General features: G+C 38.4%; 1 protein-coding gene and 1 pseudogene across 1 annotated transcript; both read left to right on the plus strand.

Annotated features, from left to right (window-relative positions):
* Positions 1-1427: 1427 nt before the first annotated feature.
* LOC129367176 (uncharacterized) lies at positions 1428-11511 on the plus strand. The gene is made up of 9 exons (XM_055041477.1): positions 1428-1473; positions 4317-4907; positions 6740-7002; positions 8495-8564; positions 9046-9105; positions 9866-9931; positions 10054-10371; positions 10727-11047; positions 11150-11511. Exons 1-9 carry the CDS (start codon positions 1428-1430, stop codon positions 11509-11511), a joined length of 2097 nt encoding a protein of 698 aa, XP_054897452.1.
* Positions 11512-13219: 1708 nt separating this feature from the next.
* Positions 13220-22576, plus strand: part of LOC129367177 (polymeric immunoglobulin receptor-like) — a 21480-nt pseudogene continuing 12123 nt past the window's right edge.

A 22576-nucleotide genomic window follows, 5' to 3' on the forward strand; every position in this document is an offset into this window, starting at 1 on the left:
CACGACTCCATAGTGATGAGGTCACAGCAACAACACGCCAGCCGTCACTTTAGTGATGTGGATGAAGACGAACTTGACTATGAAAACATCACAGCAGCTGAGGACATCTACGGCAACGAGAGTTTCCATAAATTTAAGTGACGGAGAGCAGTTTAACGCTTCACTAATACACAGAGAGTTGGTTTTAATTTTGCGGCTTCTCTGAAACACTCAGAAAGGAATATTTTCTTCTCTGAAAATACTGCAATTGTTATTCAGAATACATTTTTCTGTGTCTCAAGATTTACAAAAACAATTTTGCTTCAAACTTGTGTCGCTTTAATGTTTCTTTTTCACTGCACATATTTGTGCGGCTTGATTTTATTGAAACAATCGTATTTTTACCCACACAAAAACAGCTACATTTTGCCCACCTGTAAATAAAAATACATACAAATAAACAAGTGGAGATGAAAGGAACACAAATCTCATTAACAGTAATGTTTTATGTGTATATTATGTTTAAATGTATTATTCTGTATAAGTGACTGTTTACCTTCGTTGTCGTTTAATCATTTGTTTTATGTTGCATAAATGACACAACAGTAAATCACAGGTTTCACATCTAATTTTTGAACTGAAAACGTGACTAAAGCAAAGGAATCGGAACCAAAAAACAGCATATTAATTTGAGTAGTGAATATGTCTTAATATTTTTCTTAAATGGATTTGTTTCTCTTAAGAACAAATCTATTTAAGCTCAACTAGCTCTGCTGACAAGAGAAAGATAAAAGCCTGCAAATATTGGTGATTTCCTTCGAGAATAAAATACTTTTAGTTGCGTTTAACTTCCTTCATGAACACAGAAGCAGAAGTTGTTCTTCTTTTCTGAAAAACGCTTTATGAGAATCACTTTTGCTGACACAGATGGAACTGGCATCAAAATAGAGTTTCTTTGGTCATTTTCTGACTCACTTTGTAGAAATAAAAAAATAACGTCTTGGCGTGTCGTGTGTCAGGGTACCAAGCTTTTTTGAAATTAGTTTCATGTATTCAATTTCTGGCAACTTACTATCGTTCGAGAATGAAAACCTTACAGTTAAGAATAGCTTTAAATGAACTATTCAGTGTGGAGAGGCAGTCAGCTGACTGTGCAAAAGAATCAGAAATGTTTTAACCCTAACCTTCATATTATCCTATGGATTTAAAAGACTTGAACTAATAACTAAATAAATAACTAAAATAGTGTCTGAATTAGATAAAAAGCTTCTGAAAGTCGCGTTTTTGATAAACAGTAGAAAATTCCAGCTTGGGCCTTGCAGACGCATTGTTTTCAGCTAATGCCTCTTTGGAGCCCAAACATTATGTTCTCTTTGTCTTCCTCCTGGCATTCTTAAAGGAACAGGTCACTAATTACCACTGATGTTCCACCCCAGAGGCCCGGCGACATGGGCGGGCCTGGGCCAGCTCGGACTCAGCCGTGCCCCCTGGACTGTACGCTGTTTGCTATTTTTACCTCAGAGTGGGAAACGATGTTATTCCTACTTTGATTTGATTCAGCATCTGTGCCTTCTGTCACTTTGTTAAGCAATTAAAATTGTTTAATCCATTGTTAACATGTCGTAACCTGTTTCTCCCAAACTAACTGACTGAGTTGATTAATGCTGTTGGATCCAGGTACTGTTAGTTAAAAGGTGACCAACTAGTGTTATGTTCAAAAGTGGGTAGTGCTGGTTACATTCACTTGAGTAACTTTTTTTGGAAAAAAGGCACTTATAAGAGTAGTTTCACTGAACTGTACCTTTTTCTTTTACTTGAGTAAAATGATCATTGCTACATAGATTCATGTTATGAGAGGGACATGGCTGTTATGTTGCTGTTGGCTTGTATTGTAGTCCAGACCCACTTCCAGTTCCGTGTCCTCGACCTCCAGAGAGATCCCTTCCTCTCCCACCCAGCCAGCAAATTCATTCAACTCCGTCGATCCCCAGAGCAAAACAAGCATTAATGCAGATGAATCCTGACTGCTGAGGTTACGGCTGAGAAGGTGAGCTGCTTTATCGGGTAAACATGTTTATTATTAGTTCGACTTTCTTCACACATGATTTTGTCACTAAGTTTTAAACAATAATTTGCTGCAAACCTGCAGTGACATTTGTGTGTGTGTACGTGTGTGTATATGTATGTATGTATGTATGTATGTATATATATATATATATATATATATATATATATATATAATATATATATATATATATATATATTTATTTATGTATTTATTTATTTGATATATATATATATATATATAATATATATATATATATATATATATATATAATATATATATATATATATATATATATATATTATTTATTTAGGTATTTATTTATTTTATATATATATATATATATATATATATATATATTTATGTATTTATTTATTATATAGATAGATAGATAGATAGATAGATAGATAGATAGATAGATAGATAGATAGATAGATAGATAGATAGATAGATAGATAGATAGATAGATAGATAGATAGATAGATAGATAGATAGATAGATAGATAGATAGATAGATAGATAGATAGATAGATAGATAGATATATATATTATATATATATATATGTATGTGTGTGTGTGTGTGTGTATGAATATCATATTTATTCATATAGTGAACCCTCCCTATGCGCGTTTCACGGTGTCGCTGCTTCACGGATTTTAATCGTGCAATGTGTTCTGCATTCTGATTGGCTAAACAGTCTCTTCGCTTCTCTCTACATGTGTGTCAATAATGTCGCATTTTAATATGAAACACGTATGGAAAACAGCTTGCCAAATTTACGTTTGCAAAGAAAAAAACTACCAATCACTTTATTCTTCTCACGAAAAAACTCACCTGCACAGAGGACTTTGGAAGAAAAAACCGCGACAGAACGAAACACGATGCAGCTGCAACACGCGAGTCTATTTGTCCTTCTGCACTTTGTGTTTTGTTTTCACAATCATTTTGCATTTTCACCCGCTTCAATCCAATAACTCTGGTCGCGGTGGTTCGGTTCTGATCTTCGCAATTTGAAGCCTCCGTTCGTATTTGTGATTAAGATGATCATTTTACAGTACGTTTATTCACTACTTTTATTTGTTAAACAAATGCTTCCGTCTGTAAAAAGGTTTTGTTTTCATAATTATTTCATAATCCATTATAAATACTCCATAATGAAAAATCGCGGATTTCACCTTTTGCAGGTTCTTTTTGGAACTAAATTAGGGTTCGCTGTTCGCTATTTATATGTGTATGTTTATATATGTGCTCCCTCCGTGTCCTCGCCTCCTACTGGTCCTCCCTCCGTGTCCTCGCCTCCTACTGGTCCTCCATCCGTGTCCTCCCTCCGTGTCCTCGCCTCCTACTGGTCCTCCCTCCGATTGGTCCTCCCTTCGAGTGGTCCTCCCTCCGAGTGGTCCTCCCTCCGATTGGTCCTCCCTCCGATTGGTCCTCCCTCCGATTGGTCCTCCCTCCGATTGGTCTCCCTCCGAGTGGTCCTCCCTCCGATTGGTCCTCCCTCCGAGTGGTCCTCCCTCCGAGTGGTCCTCCTCTCCGAGTGGTCCTCCCTCCCAGTGGTCTTCCCTGTCCCATAAATGTAGGTCTTCTGGGTTCTTTTTCTTTTGAATTTAATATTTTCGGCTTCTCTCCAAAGGCACCTTCATCATCTTCCGGACGAGGGGCCGTATAACTGTCACAGATGTTACAATTTTTCGTAAATAAAATGAATCCATTAGTGGAAATGTCCTCAGTGCAGTCAGTGAAGTCCACACTGCAGACGTTCTGGTTTGTGGGCCTTGGTTAGTTGTCCCCCTTTCACTACATAAGTGTAGAAGTGGGTCGGCTCGGATCCCCCACAAACAACGGAAGACAGGTGGTACCTTTCAGTACCACCTTTGCATTTGGCCGGCACATCCACGACCTGACTGGAAACTATCCGGTGTTTCCTGGTCAGCCTGTGGAGGAAAAACACTAGCACGCTTTATTGTTAGTAAGGCAGTGCTTTCTCTCCAAGGCCGACTCGCACACTGAGCAACGGCGTTTCCCCCGCACATCCAGCCAGTAGTACAAGAGCGTTGCAATGCTGGCTGGAAATCTCACCGGTGGAAGGGAGATCAGGGAGCCGTTGTTTAGCAGCTCAAGAAAACATCGTGCCACAGACAGAACAAGAGTTGTTGTTGTACAACTCCCTATCTGTGGCACTTCCGAAAGCGTCCAGCAGACCATGGACGACTCCAACAAACATTTTATATCAAGTCCCTTCCCAGGTCCGATGGCTGACACCTCTCTCAGCTCAGCTCCATCAACACCGGGGAAAAGGTCCTCCGTACAAAAAGTCTGCCGGGGTCACGGACCGCAGAGAGGATGAGCCTCGTCCAACTGGGGATGGACGAAGCCTCCAGAAAGTCCCTTTCCTGAGCGAGACACCTCCGTGTGACGCCCAGGTTCAGGACGCTCTGGAGAGCAGCGTCCACCCAGCTGTAGCGGAGTCCATCGTCCGCCAGTCCATGGCCCACCAATGCCGTCCCTCTGTCCCTGGGAAAGCTGAGCCGACTTCTTCTTTTTCCTCTCCGGGGGACAATCGATCTCCAGGCCAACGGAAATTGTTGCAGACAGAGTATTTTGAGCTTCCTCGGCCAGGGAACATCTTATTGGAAAAGTTCCTGTGTAAGACGAGCGGAGAGGAGAATTTAAAGAAGGGCCAACGATGGGACCAGGGAACCAAAGCTTTCTCTGTGGCGTCAGCCACAGCTTTGGTCGCGAGGTCAGTCACAGACAAGTCTTCCCCAGCCGGGGGAGACTTCTCTACAACCGCTCCCTCGCCCTCATGTTCCGCCGTCTCTGAACAAACTTCCCCGGCCGGGTCAGTTTTCGTCGTCGACAGTCGGAATCCCCTCAGGACTGTCTGGTACAGAGTCCACCACACCAGTTGTCTGCTCTGAGCAAACCTCCCAGCCGGGCAGGTTTGCTCAGAGGCAGCGGTGTCGTCCTCTGTACGGTCGGTCCTTGAAGGGATAGAGGCCGAGGTCCCACTCGGGTCGGTCTGTTCTGTGGAAGTGGGTGTTGGACCCTTCCAGAGCAAATCCTCCTCTCCACGTTGATCGGCGTTTTCTTTCGAATCCTTCCGGAAAAGTACTGATCCGTGAGCTTCTGCATGCTGGTGGTTACCGCGTAGCCAATTCCCCCAACCGAGGGGATGAGAAAAGGGACGAATGCTTTAGCTAGGCCAAACATGACTGCTGTGTAATGATGATGCTCTACTCTGATGCTCCAGTATCTTCTTCTGGCTGATGCTTTCAGATTCAATCTTTTAAGCATCAGAACCTCTTTGATCTATTGTGATGTAAATGTCATCTATGACCTCATCAGTGACCTCATCAGTGACCTCATCAGTGACCTCACTGGACTTCAGCCGCAACGTCTGCTTCTGATCGTTTCCATAGCAATGATCAGATCAGTTCTGCATAACTCAAGCTGATATAAAATACTTAAATAAAAAGTAATATTTTGTATTTATTTAACATGAGACTAATAGATTTGTATATGATTTAATTTTGCATTTGGTCTTAAGCTTTTTATCCACCATTATTTTTAATTATTATTCATTTATCGTGATTATTCATGTATTATTCATGTTTTTTTCTATTTATTTTTATTTTCGCAGACAATTTACTGCTGTGACTGTTTACCAAACATAGGAAAACAAAAGCAGAAGAGAGATTATGTATGAACTTATACATCCTTTTATTGAGTTCCAGAACCAGACGTTCTTGGTTTGGGTCATTCAGGAAGCTTTAGGGATGAAAGTGCTTCATGATTGTATTTTCAGAGGCAGATTTCAAGAGTTTGGGTCGCGTGTTATTCTGGGATGTAGATGTGTGTAGGAATCCCCACGATGTCAGTAAAACCGAGTAGCATGCCTTAGTAGGTGTGTGTGTGTGTGTGTGTGTGTGTGTGTGTGTGTGTGTGTGTGTGTGTGTGTGTGTGTGTGTGTGTGTGTGTGCTGTGTGTGTGTGTGTGTGAAATAATGATGATTAATAACTTCCTGTTGCAACGTTCAGGTACAACGACAGAAATAGCTGCTTCAATATTCCATTCATGGGCTCGTTAATCCAGCCGACAGTAAAAATATATAAATAATACATGAATAAAAGCCGCAGTGGCCACAAGGTGATGCTGTTGCTCTGGATTGCCACCTGTGGATTCTTGACATCTAACAGCTGAAAGAGTGAAAGCAACTCAATCTGTTGTTGAAATGACTCTGAAAGAGTGAAATACATGCAAATTCTGGAGCAAAACCAAGTAAAATCGGCTCAGTTGTTGATTTAAATCTGCCAAATGTGCTCTGAATGTTTTGTTTGCTCATTGACTCACTGCTTCCTCAGAAACATTTCTCACTGCTGTTTGTTCTGGTTTTTGCTTCAGTTTCTTGTCTTCACCAACGATGTGGAACCTTCAAAACCTGCAGCTCATGTGTGCAGTAAGTTAAAATTTGATTTTGAGGAAATTGTCTTGCTGGGTGTTGATTTATTTTCTCCAAACAAGTTTCTTCAAAACAAATATTTCTGCCAGGTGATTAAGAAAAATAGAAAAAGAACAAGCTTTTCATTGCATTTATTTCATGGGAACAGATCTGAAAATGATAAAAAATTATACACAATGTTAAAGAGGAGAAAATACTTGAAAACTCAGTTAATGTTGTCTTCTCTCTGCAGCAGCTCTGAGCTGTGTGAGCGGCGCCGCAGGTTTGATCCGTGTGTTTGGATACGAGGGGAGCGATGTGACGGTTTCCTGTCCGTACGATCCAGGATATGAGAGATACCAGAAGTACCTGTGTAAGAACAGCTGTGGCTACAGTGATTTTCTCATCAAGACCTCACAAGAAAATGAAACCAAATACTCCGTTTACGACGACAAAAGAGCAAGAGTCGTCGCAGTGACCATCTCTGGTCTTCGTTTGGAGGACGCGGGAATATTGGTGTGGAGTGACCAGAGCAGGAAAAGACATCTACACTGAAGTAAAGCTGGACGTAAAAAGCAGGTAAATAATCAAACTCTTAATCCTACGAATGATAAAGTATGAGCTCACTGGTAGATGCAGAGAAAAAAGCTGAATCAGGGAGGTCGGTGTGTGTCAAGGTGGATGGTGGAAAACTCGGGAATGATAAATTACTTTTCTACTAATTTCATTTCTACATTGAACGGATTGTCTTTAGAAATAAGACAAAGCAACAAATTAAAGGCAGAAGAAGAAGGAGAAGTAAGAAAAAAAAAAACTATGGATGATCCACGTTGATTCCTTTTTTTGTTTAAATAATTCATTGATCAGTTATGCTGCCGAACTGAACAAGACTATGACCACAACAGCAGCTGAAATATAGACATAAGATGTTTTTGATTGAATAAAGCACAAAGATGGCAGCTGGAGAGTGTTACACTTAAATGAGCCATGATTTAAAAACAAAATTCACGTAGAAGAGAATAAGATTGATACGACTGAACACAGATTGCCTAAAACAGAACAACAGCAAAATATTACCTCATATTGTTTGAAGCACATTTTGAAACTTCATCAAAATTTTGAATGTTTTGTATTAGATCATAAATTTGTTTCAGTTCAAATGAAACAAACAATACAATAAGAGATTTGTGCTTTTGTTTGCTGTCATATTATTTCAGTATTTAATTGTTAAAAACTTAAAACATATGATATGAACATTCTACTATTTCTGGCCTGGACGCGTACGTCAAAGTTTTCAAAGATTTCTACATTTCTGTCTCTTGCTTCTTAGAATTGCATTTTTGTGTAACTTTTGCTGTAGAAAACAGTTTTTTTCTTCCTGTCAGACAGATGTTGCAACACGACGAATAAAATCCAAAGTACTGAGGAAGGTTCAGTGAACATCAGCTGTTCGTACGACTCTCAGTCTGTCGACAAGCTGAAGTTCTTCTGCAGAGGAAACCGGCCCTCCACATGTCAACAGCAGGCAGTGATTCAACTCTAGAAACACACAAAATGGACGATTCAGACTCTCTGATGACAGGAAGTCAAGAATATTCACAGTGACCATTTCCAGTCTGACCCTGAAGGATTCTGGGTCGTATCTTTGTGGAGTCCAGAGAATCTCAGGATTTGATGTTTTCTCTGCTGTTGAACTAGAGTCAAAGGTGAGAGATGAAACCCTTACCTCAAATTCTTTTAAGTGAACATTTCTTAATGAAAGAAATCTGGGTAGAATTGACAAAAAAAAAACCCACAGGTGACAAATATAACATCATCAAAAATTAGTTAAGCTTGATAATTTTTTTTAAAATATGTCATAAAATTATGATGTACAGTTTAGATCCATTAACATTGATGCCACGGATGTCCTCGATTGATTGTTGTCGACCTTGATGCTGCAGCATGAGCTGCATTTTTCTCTTGTTTTTACACAGTTGGCCTCATTTTACTTCTTGGGTTGTGACAGAAAAAAGAAGAACAAAATGCAAGAGGAGAAAAAAACCTCGAGGTTCTGCCACCTAGCATCACGACAGAAGGTGAGAGAGACCAGGCCACACACACACAAAACAGAGAGACCGGGCCACACACACACAAAACAGAGAGACCAGGCCACACACACACAAAACAGAGAGAACGGTTTCAGTAGGCTCCTTGTTGCAGCAGGAATGGTAAGTTTAGCAAATGACAATGTCTGACCTTCTTCAATTGCCCTCAAAGTTTTCGATCTTGTCGCAGACGGTGAGGTTTTGAAAAACATGAGGAAACGGGGCAGAGGGGATCTTATGCTTTCACTGTGCTCCTTGTTTGAAACTGTGCATTTGTGTTGACGTTTTTTGTGTTATTTTTTTCCTCTTTGGTTTCTATTTTCATAGATCATCTGACCATGTGTGGAAATTTCAATGCTCAGAGTTCACTTAACCTGAATGTGCTGAGATGTTTGGCTACTGTAGACGAAAGATCACGGTAAAAAAAAAAATACAATGTGTTAAAATTGAGTTGTTTTATTTTCTGTAACAGTGCATCAGCATCAGAGCAGCATTACTACCACACCACCAGCATCAGAGGAACAGGATAAAGGTACTGTGTGTGTTTGATATATTGAGAGGCCGCACAAACAAAACTGCACACGCTCTACAATTATCACCTGAATATTAAAGACAAGGGTTTATGAGATTGCTGCTGGCTTTCTGCGTTTCATACTTCAGGAAGTGATTATGAATAATATTGCAATCAGAAAGTCGCTAGTGAAATCACCACAAGTGTTACAAGTGTGTAATATTTACCGACAGAATCATATTTCTATTTATATACAACTGTAAACCCAAAGTGTTTATTACCTCTGGCAGGTTTTGTTTCTACAGCTTTTCCCAGACAATCACAAAATCAGCTGCTGACAAGAAATGAAACAGTGTGAACTGTGTGTCAGTTTTGAACAAAATAATTTAGATGCTTTAATTTACATTCAAAACACACCATGTGGGAAACCTTTACTCTTCTTATTAACAAGGTTGAAAACCTTTTATTAGCATTGAAGCAGCCAAGCTGACTTTAAAGTTGCTGACCAGCTTTTGACATGTTTCCACTGGATGTTTGATGAGCTCCATTTCTTTGGAAATCCTCCTTGCCGTCATCCTCAGATTCTCTGTCAGAGTCAAGTTGAGATTTCTCCGCAGCACCATGGCTTCCTCTAAGAAGAAGAAGCACACTTCTAAACTTTAACTACTTTCTTTAGACCTAAATGTTTAATCTCCCAGGAGTATGAATCATTTCGGGTTTAACTTTAACTGTAAAAACATAAAATCTGCACTGACAGTTTTTTTCTTCTTTTTCCTGGCAGTGGATTATCATCAGAGCACCACAATGAAAACCACAACACCACTGGTTTCTGAGGAACTGACTGAAGGTACTCCATGTACTCATGGAAACATACAGATACATTTGGTATTGAGTTATTAAGATAGAAAACAATCTTTTAAAGTAAAAATATTTAAAAAAATAAAGCATGTTAATGTTTCCTCTCTCCAGCACCTGTAAGCAGCGCTGCAGGTTCGATCCAGGTGTTTGGATATGAGGGCGGAGACGTGAACCTCTCCTGCCCCTACGATCGGGGATTCGAGGGTCGTCAGAAATACCTGTGCAACAACAACTGTCGTTACGCCGATGTTCTTATAACAACGTCACAAGGAAGCAGTGGAAAATACTCCATTCACGACGATAAAACAACCCGAGTTTTCACAGTGACCATATCTGCCCTTCGACTTCATGACGCTGGGAAATACTGGTGTGGCGTGACAAGGATAGGAAAAGATATAAGCATTGAAAGAAAGCTGGAAGTAAAAGCAGGTAAATATTGAAGTTGGTGTTTCAAACATGTCAAACAATAACCGTTTTTAGATGTGGTGTCTAATGTACTCATTGAGTAATGCAGGTTAAATAATGTTTTATTAGTTACTTATTTAAGTTATAACTAGGCATGATACACACACTGACTGCTTCCATTACTGCTTGATACTGATAAAGCAGTAATGCTTTATTACTGCATTATAAATAAATAAATAGACATGAATAAATTGGAATAAATTACAGCAAACAAAGATAACAATATTCCTTGAGGAGTTTTTTGTTTCTTTCAATTAAGCATTGTTTTTATGCTCAAAGAGGAGGTTATTTTTTATATTGTTGTTTATCTTAATGTCAGACAGATGTTGTGACACGGTGAATAAAATCCAAAGTACTGAGGAAGGTTCAGTGACCATCAGCTGTTCGTACGACTCTCAGTCTGTCGACAAGCTGAAGTTCTTCTGCAGAGGAAACCGGTCCTCCACATGTCGACAGCAGGCAGTGATCACCTCTAGCAACACACAAAATGGACGATTCAGACTCTCTGATGACAGGAAGTCAAGAATATTCACAGTGACCATTTCTAGTCTGACCCTGAAGGATTCTGGGTCGTATCTTTGTGGAGTCCAGAGAATCTCAGGATTTGATGTTTTCTATACTGTTGAACTAGAGGTCAAAGGTGAGAACCCAAGCAGGCTACCTCGATTTTTGTGATTTCATCCTATTTTCTCTCAAAAAAAAAAAACCAATAAAAAACACCAATGTCTCTATTTTCATTCAGCAGAGTCGTGCTGTGCAAAGTCACAGAACATGAGTGGTGTGATGGAGCATAGTGTGACCTTCCTGTGCCCTTATGCACCCCAGCATCCCAATGACACAATGTTTCTCTGCAAGGGAGACAGAGCCAGCAACTGCACAAACATGATGGATCAAAGTCGGTTCATTCTGATCAATGTTTCCTCCAGCTCTTTCTCTGTCACAGTCACGAAGCTGGAAGCAGGAGATGCTGGAACGTACTGGTGTGGCTCCGGCCCAGAGGCGAATGTTGGAAACTCCACCCGCTTTCATCTTTCTGTAGGTGAGAGAGGCATCTACAGAAACCACCTCACTGAAAACAACCTCAGTTTTGTACATCAGGTGTAAAAACATTTAACAATTTAAACTCAGCCAAAATTCAGCTTGAATGGGATTCAAGTGCTCTTGGGTTCGCACAAACTTACAGAATAAGTGAATCCCCACTGTTTGCCAGCTCCATCACCAACTGCATGAGATCATGTCAGTCTATTTGGGTGATGCTGTGTTTGCTGCGGAAGCTGAGAGCAGATGCTTTCTGCATGAAAACAGAAAAATAAGTGACACTATGTAGAGAAAACCATCGGGGAAAAGTGTATCCTGAACACGTCATCTCTTGGCTTTAGTGGATTGTTTGAAGGATTTGGTTGATTTGTTTTTTTTTTGCCAACTAGACAGTATTTATTTTGCTGTCCAAGGTTAGAATCTGGAGACAGATTGGTTGGTTAATGTCTATTGAAAAGAGCTCAAACCAAAACCTCTGCTCATTATGATCCTTTGTTTAATTTTTCAGGTTCTGTTAGTGACCTGCAGAAGATAACTCTTATAAATCCAGGTAGTTGGTTCTGTAGAGGATGAAGCCTTTATCAGTGTCTCAGGAGTTTATGTGAAGGTGTTTTTTCCTCCTAAAACCGATGTGACAACATGTTCAAGTCAAACCACCTGGATTTATGCCTAAAAGCCTTAATTATCTCACTTCAAACACTCTAAGTTGTTATTTTAATGTGTTTGAGAAATAGCGTTGTATGTGCATAAACGTTTCTCTTCTCTTTTTTCTAATCATGGACGCGACTCTCCACCAACTTTCAGATCCAGCTTTCTATGCCCTGCTTGCTTTAGCTGCTGGACTGCTGCTGATGGTGACATTGGTCCTAGTTAAAGTTTACAAGAATAAATGTCACAAAACATTGAAAGGTGAGCTTGTTTTTGTCTTCAATGTGAAGACAAAAATTGACATAAATCAATTCCATAACGTATGCGTCTTTTTTTGTTTTTTCAGAGAGAAAAGTTTCCAGATAAAGAATCGAAGCTTCGGTTTGCAGACACATCAGCTGCAGATGTTTTAGAGGACGTCCAAAGCTTCGTCTGCGGGGGTCGTGGGACGATATGAAATAATTCTCAATGGACTATTTAAGCCTAAATTAATGTGAATCTTTATTTAAGTACTCAGATTAGATTTTTTAGATCTTATTTCAGAGCAATTTTCATTTGTCAGAGGTGAAAAAAAGGGAAAGGAGGACAAACAGCTAAACCAGCAAAATAAAATAATTATCTCACAATGTCAAACTATGCACAAATGAGGAAACGCAATTGTATCTGTAAAAATGAACAAAACATGACAGGTGTAAGCAGTGTGAGAAATATCTAAACTCTAAACTGCACATCTAAATGATAGAATAAATGTGAATAAACTGGAGCTTTGAATTGAAATGTGTTCGTGAGGATGGCTCAGTGTCCAGTGATGACAGGAAGTCATCAATATTCACTGTGACATCTTTCAATCTGACTGAAAGATTATGGGTCAGATTTTTGAAGCATGGCACTAAGGGACATGCTGCAACCTTCAAGTGTTCATCGTAACAACATGATGTTCCTCTAACCAGAGCAGCATGTCTTATAAAGGTATATTCACACTGCACAATGTTCAGAGCACGGCGATACAAACGTAAACTGAAAATCTAACAACCAAAATGGATGCATGGTTTTTATGTTTTGTATTGAAAACTTGCATTTTCTTAGAATTGGCATGTTGCTTGTTGCAGTGAAAGCAACAAACAACATGTTGCTTGAAAAGCCCAAAGTGGAAGGTGAGATGGGGAAATGAAACTGTTTTTTTTTTTCTTTCATTCTCGCCTTCATATTCAACGTGTTCAAATTTAATGTGTGGATATCTTCTCTTCTCCAAAAATGCAATCTAAAGAGTTCTGCTTAACTGGACCAAAGCAGACACTTAATTTGCAGTCGATTTCAAGAAGTATAACAGAGCAACCTCAAAGAAACATGTTGTTTATGGGCCTGGTTTTAACCATACTGAAGTTCTTCTTATTTAAACACATTTCAAACAGACTTATCAGGGAAAAGTGGACTTCAATCAATGTCAAATTCATTCTTTTTATCCAGTTAGATGAAAAATTGTACAAGCATGAGCTGCTTGCACAGAACCAGACGTTTTGACGTGATGATTGTGGTGATGAACTAATAGTTTATTATTGTTGGTGTTTTACTCGTCGCAGACGAAGAAGAACAGCGTGGTGTGTCAGAGGAGTCCGTAATAAAAGGTGAGATGATGAAATAAAACCGAGCTTGTGGCAGAGAGCCCCACATTCATATCTGGCATGTATATATATGGTGTGTATTTATCAGAGTTGGTTGCTCTCTAGTGCAAGATGGAATTAACTTTATAAAAACCAGCCCCATGTTCTAGGATTGGCTTCGTAAAGAGGAAGGCATGGACTCCGTAGTGTTACTCAGTAATGTTCTTTCATTATTGGTGTAGCATTCACTTATAAAACTCTGAATCTGGCTTGTTTTATTCCGTTTCCTGGGTCTAAAGTAGCAGAAAGAAACACCCATTGTGTTACTTTCTGATTTTTAAGAAATGCTAAACATTAAATATTGGTTTTATTTCCTGACTTCTTAGTAAAGTGGAAGTATACTGTGTTTCCCAGGCACACACACACACACACACACACACACACCCCCACACACATACATACGCACGCACACACACACACACACACACACACACACACACACACACACACTGAGAAGCAGCTCCTAAAATGATCTTAGCACACTTGCACAGTCCCACCAGGTTTTTGCTCATTTCTGCTGGCTAGTCTTAAGGACTATATCTCATCTCTACACTTAAGCATCATCATGAAACACCACAAACCTTTGTGCAAAACTCCTCCCTCTTTATGGCCTCTCCCAGAACCGACACATGGTGTCTCTACTCCCAGGTGGAATATTTGTCCAAACACCCAGGACTGGACACAAAAAAGACGGGGGAGTCATTACCTCTTATCGCTGCCATCTCACTTTTTTAGCACCCAAACTTTTAACATTTTCCTGATTGTTGGAAAGCAAAATGATAAAATTAGAGGAAATTATTATACACTTCTAACTAGTTTTAAGATTTAGATGCTAATTGATCATTGTTTTAATGATGCAGTTTGATTTCTTACATTAACTTTTCTCACATAATAATAAATAAGAGCTTTTTGATGAACCAGCCTTTGTTTCTTTTTAAATCATGAAGGTAGTAATGCAGATTATATCTGCAGTATTTTAAACCCGTTACATTGTTATGGTGAAATTTTTATGTTTCTATAATATTTGTCAGTTTGACTTTAAAATAAATTTTATTTCTACTCTCAATTTGTGGCAACATATTTCTTGATCCACTTTTTATTCACTAGATGCTGTTACAATCAGCAGCTTTTGCAATGAGAGAAAGAACCTGGAGAACATCAATGAATGATCTAAAATAAATAAACTATAGACAGAAAAATCTGCTTTACTTGTATTGAAACAGAAAATATTCTTGCTGAGATGATGCAGCACTCAGTACTACAGCTCAGCCCTCAGTCATGTTTCCTATGACCAGTTCCTCTAACTCTTTATTTGAAAAAAAGAGGAAATTATCATTTAGATCTCACTCATGAGTTTTGCTGATGTTTGTGCAGAGGGCTGAACTCATCAGATCAATGTGGTTTCCTTGAAATACTTCATGCTTCACTTCAATGTTATTTCTGGTTTGGTTTGTCGTCCTCAGTAGTGCAAAGATGTGGAGCTTCCAGATCGTGTTTTTCATCTTATCTGGTGAGTTTTAGTATTAATTTGTCTACTAATATAAATTAAACTGTTTCCAGTGGCTTTAAAATGCAGGGAAGATTTTGTCATCTTAACGTCATAAAAATGTAGTATAAAATCAAATAGACAAGATGGCTCCCTCTGCAGTCGCTGACATACTACTTTTGATTTTCTATTTGCTTTTAAATAAATACATTTACAATCTAACCATTGTCTTTTATAGATGTGGCCTTTTCTATTTATATACTTACAGTTTGCTGAGGAGTCAGACTAAGAATTTCTATTTTTTGCAAAAGACAATAATTTAAAATTAAAGTTAGTTGCATAAACTATATTTTTGTTCTCTCCTGTTTCCAGCTGCTGTGTGTTGTGTGAGTCGTGTTGCAGGTTTGATCCGTGTGTTTGGATACAAAGGAAGAGACGTGAATGTTCCTTGTTCATATGACGAAGGTTATGAAAATAATGAGAAGTATCTGTGTAAAGACCCATGTGACAATAACGATGTTTTAACAAGATCACAAACAAATCAGACCAAATACTCCACCTATGATGACAAAACATCAAGAATCTTCTCTGTGACCATTTATGATCTTCATTGGGATGATGAACAAACATACTGGTGTGGAGTGAACATAAAAGGAGCAATAGATATCTACATTGAAGTAAAGCTGGAAGTAAGAGAAGGTAAATAGTTTTAACTGCAGGTTAAACATTTGAGTTAACATAATAGACTGAACTTTACAGAACAAACAGACAATGATGATTTGGCAAAAATGTTTCCGGTTTTAAGCGACTCTGAGATGCAACATTTTGAGCTTCCCTCATTCTGTCTTAATGAAATCAGACGGTCAGAACTAATTTACACTGACAGTAAATGTTGAATTACAGTGAAAGACTTTGAGGCTTTGGGAAGGAAAGCAAGGGAATTAAAACTATGTGAACACAGAATCAACACAGTTAAATTTTACTTGGTTTTTATCAATAACTTCTATGAAGATATGTCAATATTAAATGATCATAAATATATCAGTGTGAACGTGGACATAGATATAACAGTTGCCATATTTATGATATTTCCTAGTTTATAAAGACTCTCAGGGTCTTGCAGGTTTTTCTGCCCTGTTTGTGAGCAGCTGTTCATCATTGATTAGGCTTAGATGAGGATTTGTTCCTTAAAGGTTCAACATCCATGGCAACATTTTATATTAAGTCTATCCAGATATACTTGCTGTTCTTCAAACTCCAATAGAATGAAAAACTGAGACACAGCAGGAAGTTTCAGGAAGTCAGACAGACTTTTAAAAAACTGAAATCTAATCAAACAATGTAAATAAAAGAAACATCTGGACTTTTTACACACATAATAATTGATCATTTAAATAAAAAAGAAATTATATTTAATTAAATGTATATTTCAAGTATTACTGTATAAGCAAGTAGGCATGCATTAAATATCACTTGTTGTTTTAAGTTTTTTGCAGTTTAAAAAAAAAATTTTAATGCACTCAAATTAATAGATTGTGATCAACTTTACATAAGCTGATGTATTTAATTCAAATGTTTCTGGTAAACTGTACAGTTATACTTTTACTACCTGACAGACTTTCTTCTCTTCCTATCAGACAGATGTTGCGACACGGTGAATAAAACCCAAAGTATTGAGGAAGGTTCAGTGACCATCAGCTGTTCGTACGACTCTCAGTCTGTCGACAAGCTGAAGTTCTTCTGCAGAGGAAACCGGCCCTCCACATGTCGACAGCAGGCAGTGATCAACTCTAACAACACACAAAATGGACGATTCAGACTCTCTGATGACAGGAAGTCAAGAATATTCACAGTGACCATTTCCACTCTGACCCTGAAGGATTCTGGGTCGTATCTTTGTGGAGTCCAGAGAATCTCAGGATTTGATGTTTTCTCTGCTGTTGAACTAGAGGTCAAAGGTGAGAAGTCAAACTAACTACCTTTGTTGAGATCAATTGTCATAGAAGAGTGTGACTTGTTGTTTTTTGTCAGAGTGGTGCTGTGTGGAGTCAAAGAACGTGAGTTTCATTGTGGGACGTGCGGTGACCTTCCAGTGTCCTTATCCACGTCATCATCGCAACAACATGATGTTCCTCTGCAAAGGAGACCAGCGCAGCAACTGCACATACATGACTTACCAAGGCAGATTCACACTGCATAGTGTTAATACCACCTTTTTTTCTGTGGTGATCACAAAACCTGAAGCAGAGGATTCTGGGACATACTGGTGTAGATCAGACCCCGAGTGGAGCGTTGGAAACTACACCCAGTTTCATCTGACTGTAGGTAAGAGCATGATGATACACTGAGGCCACCCTATTGCTTTTAAAATTTTAAACTGAATGTAATAATGATGCTTTTATTCATGAAGCAGATCATAAATCTAAGATAGTTTGAAAATTGTACAAGCATGAGCTGCTTGCACAGAACCAGACGTTTTGACGTGATGATTGTGGTGATGAACTAATAGTTTATTATTGTTGGTGTTTTACTCGTCGCAGACGAAGAAGAACAGCGTGGTGTGTCAGAGGAGTCCGTAATAAAAGGTGAGATGATGAAATGAAACCGAGCTTGTGGCAGAGAGCCCCACATTCATATCTGGCATGTATATATATGGTGTGTATTTATCAGAGTTGGTTGCTCTCTAGTGCAAGCTGGAAATAACTTGATAAAAACCAGCCCCATGTTCTAGGATTGGCTTCGTAAAGAGGAAGGCATGGACTCCGTAGTGTTACTCAGTAATGTTCTTTCATTATTGGTGTAGCATTCACGCATAAAACTCTGAATCTGGCTTGTTTTATTCCGTTTCCTATGTCTAAAGTATCAGAAAGAAACACCCATTGAGTTACTTTCTGATTTTTAAGAAATGCTAAACATTAAATATTGGTTTTATTTCCTGACTTCTTAGTAAAGTGGAAGTATACTGTGTTTCCCAGGCACACACACACACACACACACACTGAGAAGCAGCTCCTAAAATGATCTTAGCACACATGCACAGTCCCACCAGGTTTTTGCTCATTTTGCAGGCTAGTCTTAAGGACTATATCTCATCTCTACACTTAAGCATCATCATGAAACACCACAAACCTTTGTGCAAAACTCCTCCCTCTTTATGGCCTCTTCCAGAACCGACACATGGTGTCTCTACTCCCATGTGGAATATTTGTCCAAACACCCAGGACTGGACACAAAAAAGACGGGGGAGTCATTACCTCTTCCCGCTGCCATCTCACTTTTTTAGCACCCAAACTTTTAACATTTTCTACACAAACATTTGCTCAAGTTTCACTCAACAGTAGACACCATTTGTTCTGAGTAATTATTATTCTCCCTTGACAGGTAACCACCTCACTTCTCTATGAGTGGCAGCTGTATACAGAGCCTGGAAAAAAACACATTTTGCATGTGATCATATGCAAAAAGCATTTGTTATTTAAGAAGTTTCTAAACTAAACTACAACTCAAGAATTATCAGAGTAAGACTAACTGTATAAAAGAAGCGATAGAGGAGCATGTAGACTTCAGGGACTGTCTAATAGTCCTTCCTACTTGTAGCAGCATGGTGCTTTAAGGCTAATGTGTTTGAGAAAGTCAAGTAATTTCATCTTGAATTTGTTTTACTCTTTATTTGTGACTTTCATCTGTAGCTTTGTACTGGCTTTTCGCTGCACTTCCTGTTCTGCTGCTGATACTGATAATCATCCTGGTCAAAGTTTGCAAGACCAAACGTCGCCAGTTGACAGGTGAGCTTCGTGTCTTTGCTTTCAACAAAGGCAAATGTGCACAAAAGCTAATTTATTTTCATTTGCTTTGTTTCACTTGAAGCAGCAGTCGACATGAACACAAGCAAACTGGAGGCAGTAGATGCACAAGACGTGACGAGTGAGGAAGATGTAAGAAAACCAAAGTCCAAATGGTTTTTTGTACACGGTCCAGTACCAACATGAGGCGGCACTTTAGAAGTTTTTATATGAAAATATTAGTTTACACAATGACAATTACAGTGCTACATTACTCCGGAGTTTTCTCAAGAGTTTGTTTTCTCCGGAGGCTTTAATTTGAAAGGTGTCAGACAGGAAAGTTGGTTGTGAGAATGAAGGAAGACAAAAGGCCATCAAGTCAACACTCGAATTCACGACAGCCGCATCGAGGACTAGGGCTTCGAACATGAGTTGCATTTTAATGTTAAACTAAACCTGACAGTAACCTGACTCGCCCACGCCAACCATTGTAATCTATTTCTTCTTTTTTAGATGTACAACAATCATGCGATGTTCTCACAGCAGAAGAGGACGCAGCGCACAGAATCGCTCTCTGGAGATGCAGATGAATACACAGCAATCTACGAAAACTGAGCAAATCTACTGCAACCATTTCATGTAAAACACAGGAGATGAAGGATTGGCAAAGCCAGCTCTTTGTTACAGACGAAGATCTTTGTTCTGATTGTCGGAAAGCAAAATGATGAAATGCACTGCAGAGGAAATTATTATACATTTCTAACTAGTTTTAAGATTTAGATGCTAATTGATCATTGTTTTAATGATGCAGTTTGTTTTCTTACATTAACTTTCCTCACATCATAATAAATAAGAGCTTTTTGATGAACCAGCCTCTGTTTCTTTTTAAATTTTGAAGGTAGTAATGCAGATTATATCTGCAGTATTTTAAACCTGTTACATTGTTATGGTGAAATTTTTATGTTTCTATAATATTTGTCAGTTTGACTTTAAAATAAATTTTATTTCTACCTTCAATTTGTGGCAACATATTTCTTTATCCACTTTTTATTCACTAGATGCTGTTACAATCAGCAGCTTTTGCAATGAGAGAAAGAACCTGGAGAACATCAATGAATGTTCTAAAAGAAATAAACTATAGACAGAAAAATCTGCTTTACTTGTATTGAAACAGGAAATATTCTTGCTGAGAGGATGCAGCACTCAGTACTACAGCTCAGCCCTCAGTCATGTTTCCTATGACCAGTTCCTCTAACTATTTAAGTATTTATATTTATGTTATTAATGATAAGCATGTTTTCTTATTATTTTTGTTGTAGTGATGTAGTTCCAGACGTCGCCGTCGTTGCAGACGGGAAAAAGCTCGACTTTGTGGAAGTGCAGGAAACGTGCAGGGGAGAAGATGTAAGAAAACTGCTGTCCAAAGTTTTTAGGCCAAACCATGATCAATCTTAAAAATACGTTTCCGCCACATCTGTGGACACAAGTTTTTGTGCTTGCAATACAAACTTAAAGTTTTATGTTATAATATTTTTTGGTACTGTTGGAATAATAATAACTTATAGGCTTTCCCAGGATTCCCTTGGATGCTTCGTCCGTCTATGCATGAACTCTGATCCGCGTCCCCTTAACCGCCTGCATGAACCCACAGCATAATGCTGCCACTTCCTTGTCTCTGTGTGGGGAACTGTGTTTTTAGGGTGATCTGCAGTGTTAGAAAGTCTTATAAAGCACAATGAAGTTTAACATCAGTCTGACCAAAGATACGTAATTTGCAAAAAAAAAAAAAAAAAAAAAAAAACATGAGCTATTTTTAGACATTTTTCCAAAAATGTCTAAAAATTCCCTCCACTCAACTTTATAAGAATATGTCGTACATTTTTCACAACATTCTAATTCTTTCAGACGTTGAATTTTGGATTTCCATCAGCTGCAGGCCATGATAGTCAACATTTACAAGAAAAAAGGGCTTAAAATATTTCACGGGATGAGTAATTGAGCTGTGTGACTTTCATTTTCTGCAATGAGAGGTTGACAAAATATTGAACTTTTTCACAACATTCAGATGTTTTCAGATGAAGTGAAACCGAGGACAAAGATCGAAGCATTACTACAGCAGTGCACATCTGTGTATTTCGAAGCGTCTTTATGAAATCGTCTTTGTCGCATCGTGTGCTGATGAAATGTGATCTGCTGTTTCCTTCAGGTGTATCAGAACCACGACTCCATAGTGATGAGGTCACAGCAACAACACGCCAGCCGTCACTTTAGTGATGTGGATGAAGACGAACTTGACTATGAAAACATCACAGCAGCTGAGGACATCTACGGCAACGAGAGTTTCCATAAATTTAAGTGACGGAGAGCAGTTTAACGCTTCACTAATACACAGAGATTTGGTTTTTATTTTGCGGCTTCTCTGAAACACTCAGAAAGGAATATTTTCTTCTCTGAAAATACTGCAATTGTTATTCAGAATACATTTTTCTGTGTCTCAAGATTTACAAAAACTATTTTGCTTCAAACTTGTGTCGCTTTAATGTTTCTTTTTCACTGCACATATTTGTGCGGCTTGATTTTATTGAAACAATCGTATTTTTACCCACACAAAAAAAGCTACATTTTGCCCACCTGTAAATAAAAATACATACAAATAAACAAGTGGAGATGAAAGGAACACAAATCTCATTAACAGTTATATTTTATGTGTATATTATGTTTAAATGTATTATTCTGTATAAGTGACTGTTTACCTTCGTTGTCGTTTAATCATTTGTTTTATGTTGCATAAATGACACAACAGTAAATCACAGGTTTCACATCTAATTTTTGAACTGAAAACGTGACTAAAGCAAAGGAATCGGAACCAAAAAACAGCATATTAATTTGAGTAGTGAATATGTCTTAATATTTTTCTTAAATGGATTTGTTTCTCTTAAGAACAAATCTATTTAAGCTCAACTAGCTCTGCTGACAAGAGAAAGATAAAAGCCTGCAAATATTGGTGATTTCCTTCGAGAATAAAATACTTTTAGTTGCGTTTAACTTCCTTCATGAACATAGAAGCAGAAGTTGCTCTTCTTTTCTGAAAAATGCTTTATGAGAATCACTTTTGCTGACACAGATGGAACTGGCATCAAAATAGAGTTTCTTTGGTCATTTTCTGACTCACTTTGTAGAAATAAAAAATAACGTCTTGGCGTGTCGTGTGTCAGGGTACCAAGCTTTTTTGAAATTAGTTTCATGTATTCAATTTCTGGCAACTTACTATCGTTCGAGAATGAAAACCTTACAGTTAAGAATAGCTTTAAATGAACTATTCAGTGTGGAGAGGCAGTCAGCTGACTGTGCAAAAGAATCAGAAATGTTTTAACCCTAACCTTCATATTATCCTATGGATTTAAAAGACTTGAACTAATAACTAAATAAAATAACTAAAATAGTGTCTGAATTAGATAAAAAGCTTCTGAAAGTCGCGTTTTTGATAAACAGTAGAAAATTCCAGCTTGGGCCTTGCAGACGCATTGTTTTCAGCTAATGCCTCTTTGGAGCCC

The sequence above is a fragment of the Poeciliopsis prolifica genome, unplaced genomic scaffold, assembly GCF_027474105.1.
Source record: "Poeciliopsis prolifica strain line A6 unplaced genomic scaffold, Auburn_PproV2 SCAFFOLD016, whole genome shotgun sequence".
NCBI classification, from domain to species: domain Eukaryota; kingdom Metazoa; phylum Chordata; class Actinopteri; order Cyprinodontiformes; family Poeciliidae; genus Poeciliopsis; species Poeciliopsis prolifica.

What these genes read in the sequence shown, in the direction of transcription:
- LOC129367176 (XM_055041477.1), top strand. Translation starts at nt 1,428, where the DNA reads ATGGGCGGGCCTGGGCCAGCTCGGACTCAGCCGTGCCCCCTGGACT. An exon ending in ACCTAGCATCACGACAGAAG is followed by an intron (nt 8,565 to 9,045) that starts GTGAGAGAGACC and finishes TTTCTGTAACAG; the next exon opens with TGCATCAGCATCAGAGCAGC. An exon ending in ATCAGAGGAACAGGATAAAG is followed by an intron (nt 9,106 to 9,865) that starts GTACTGTGTGTG and finishes TTTTCCTGGCAG; the next exon opens with TGGATTATCATCAGAGCACC.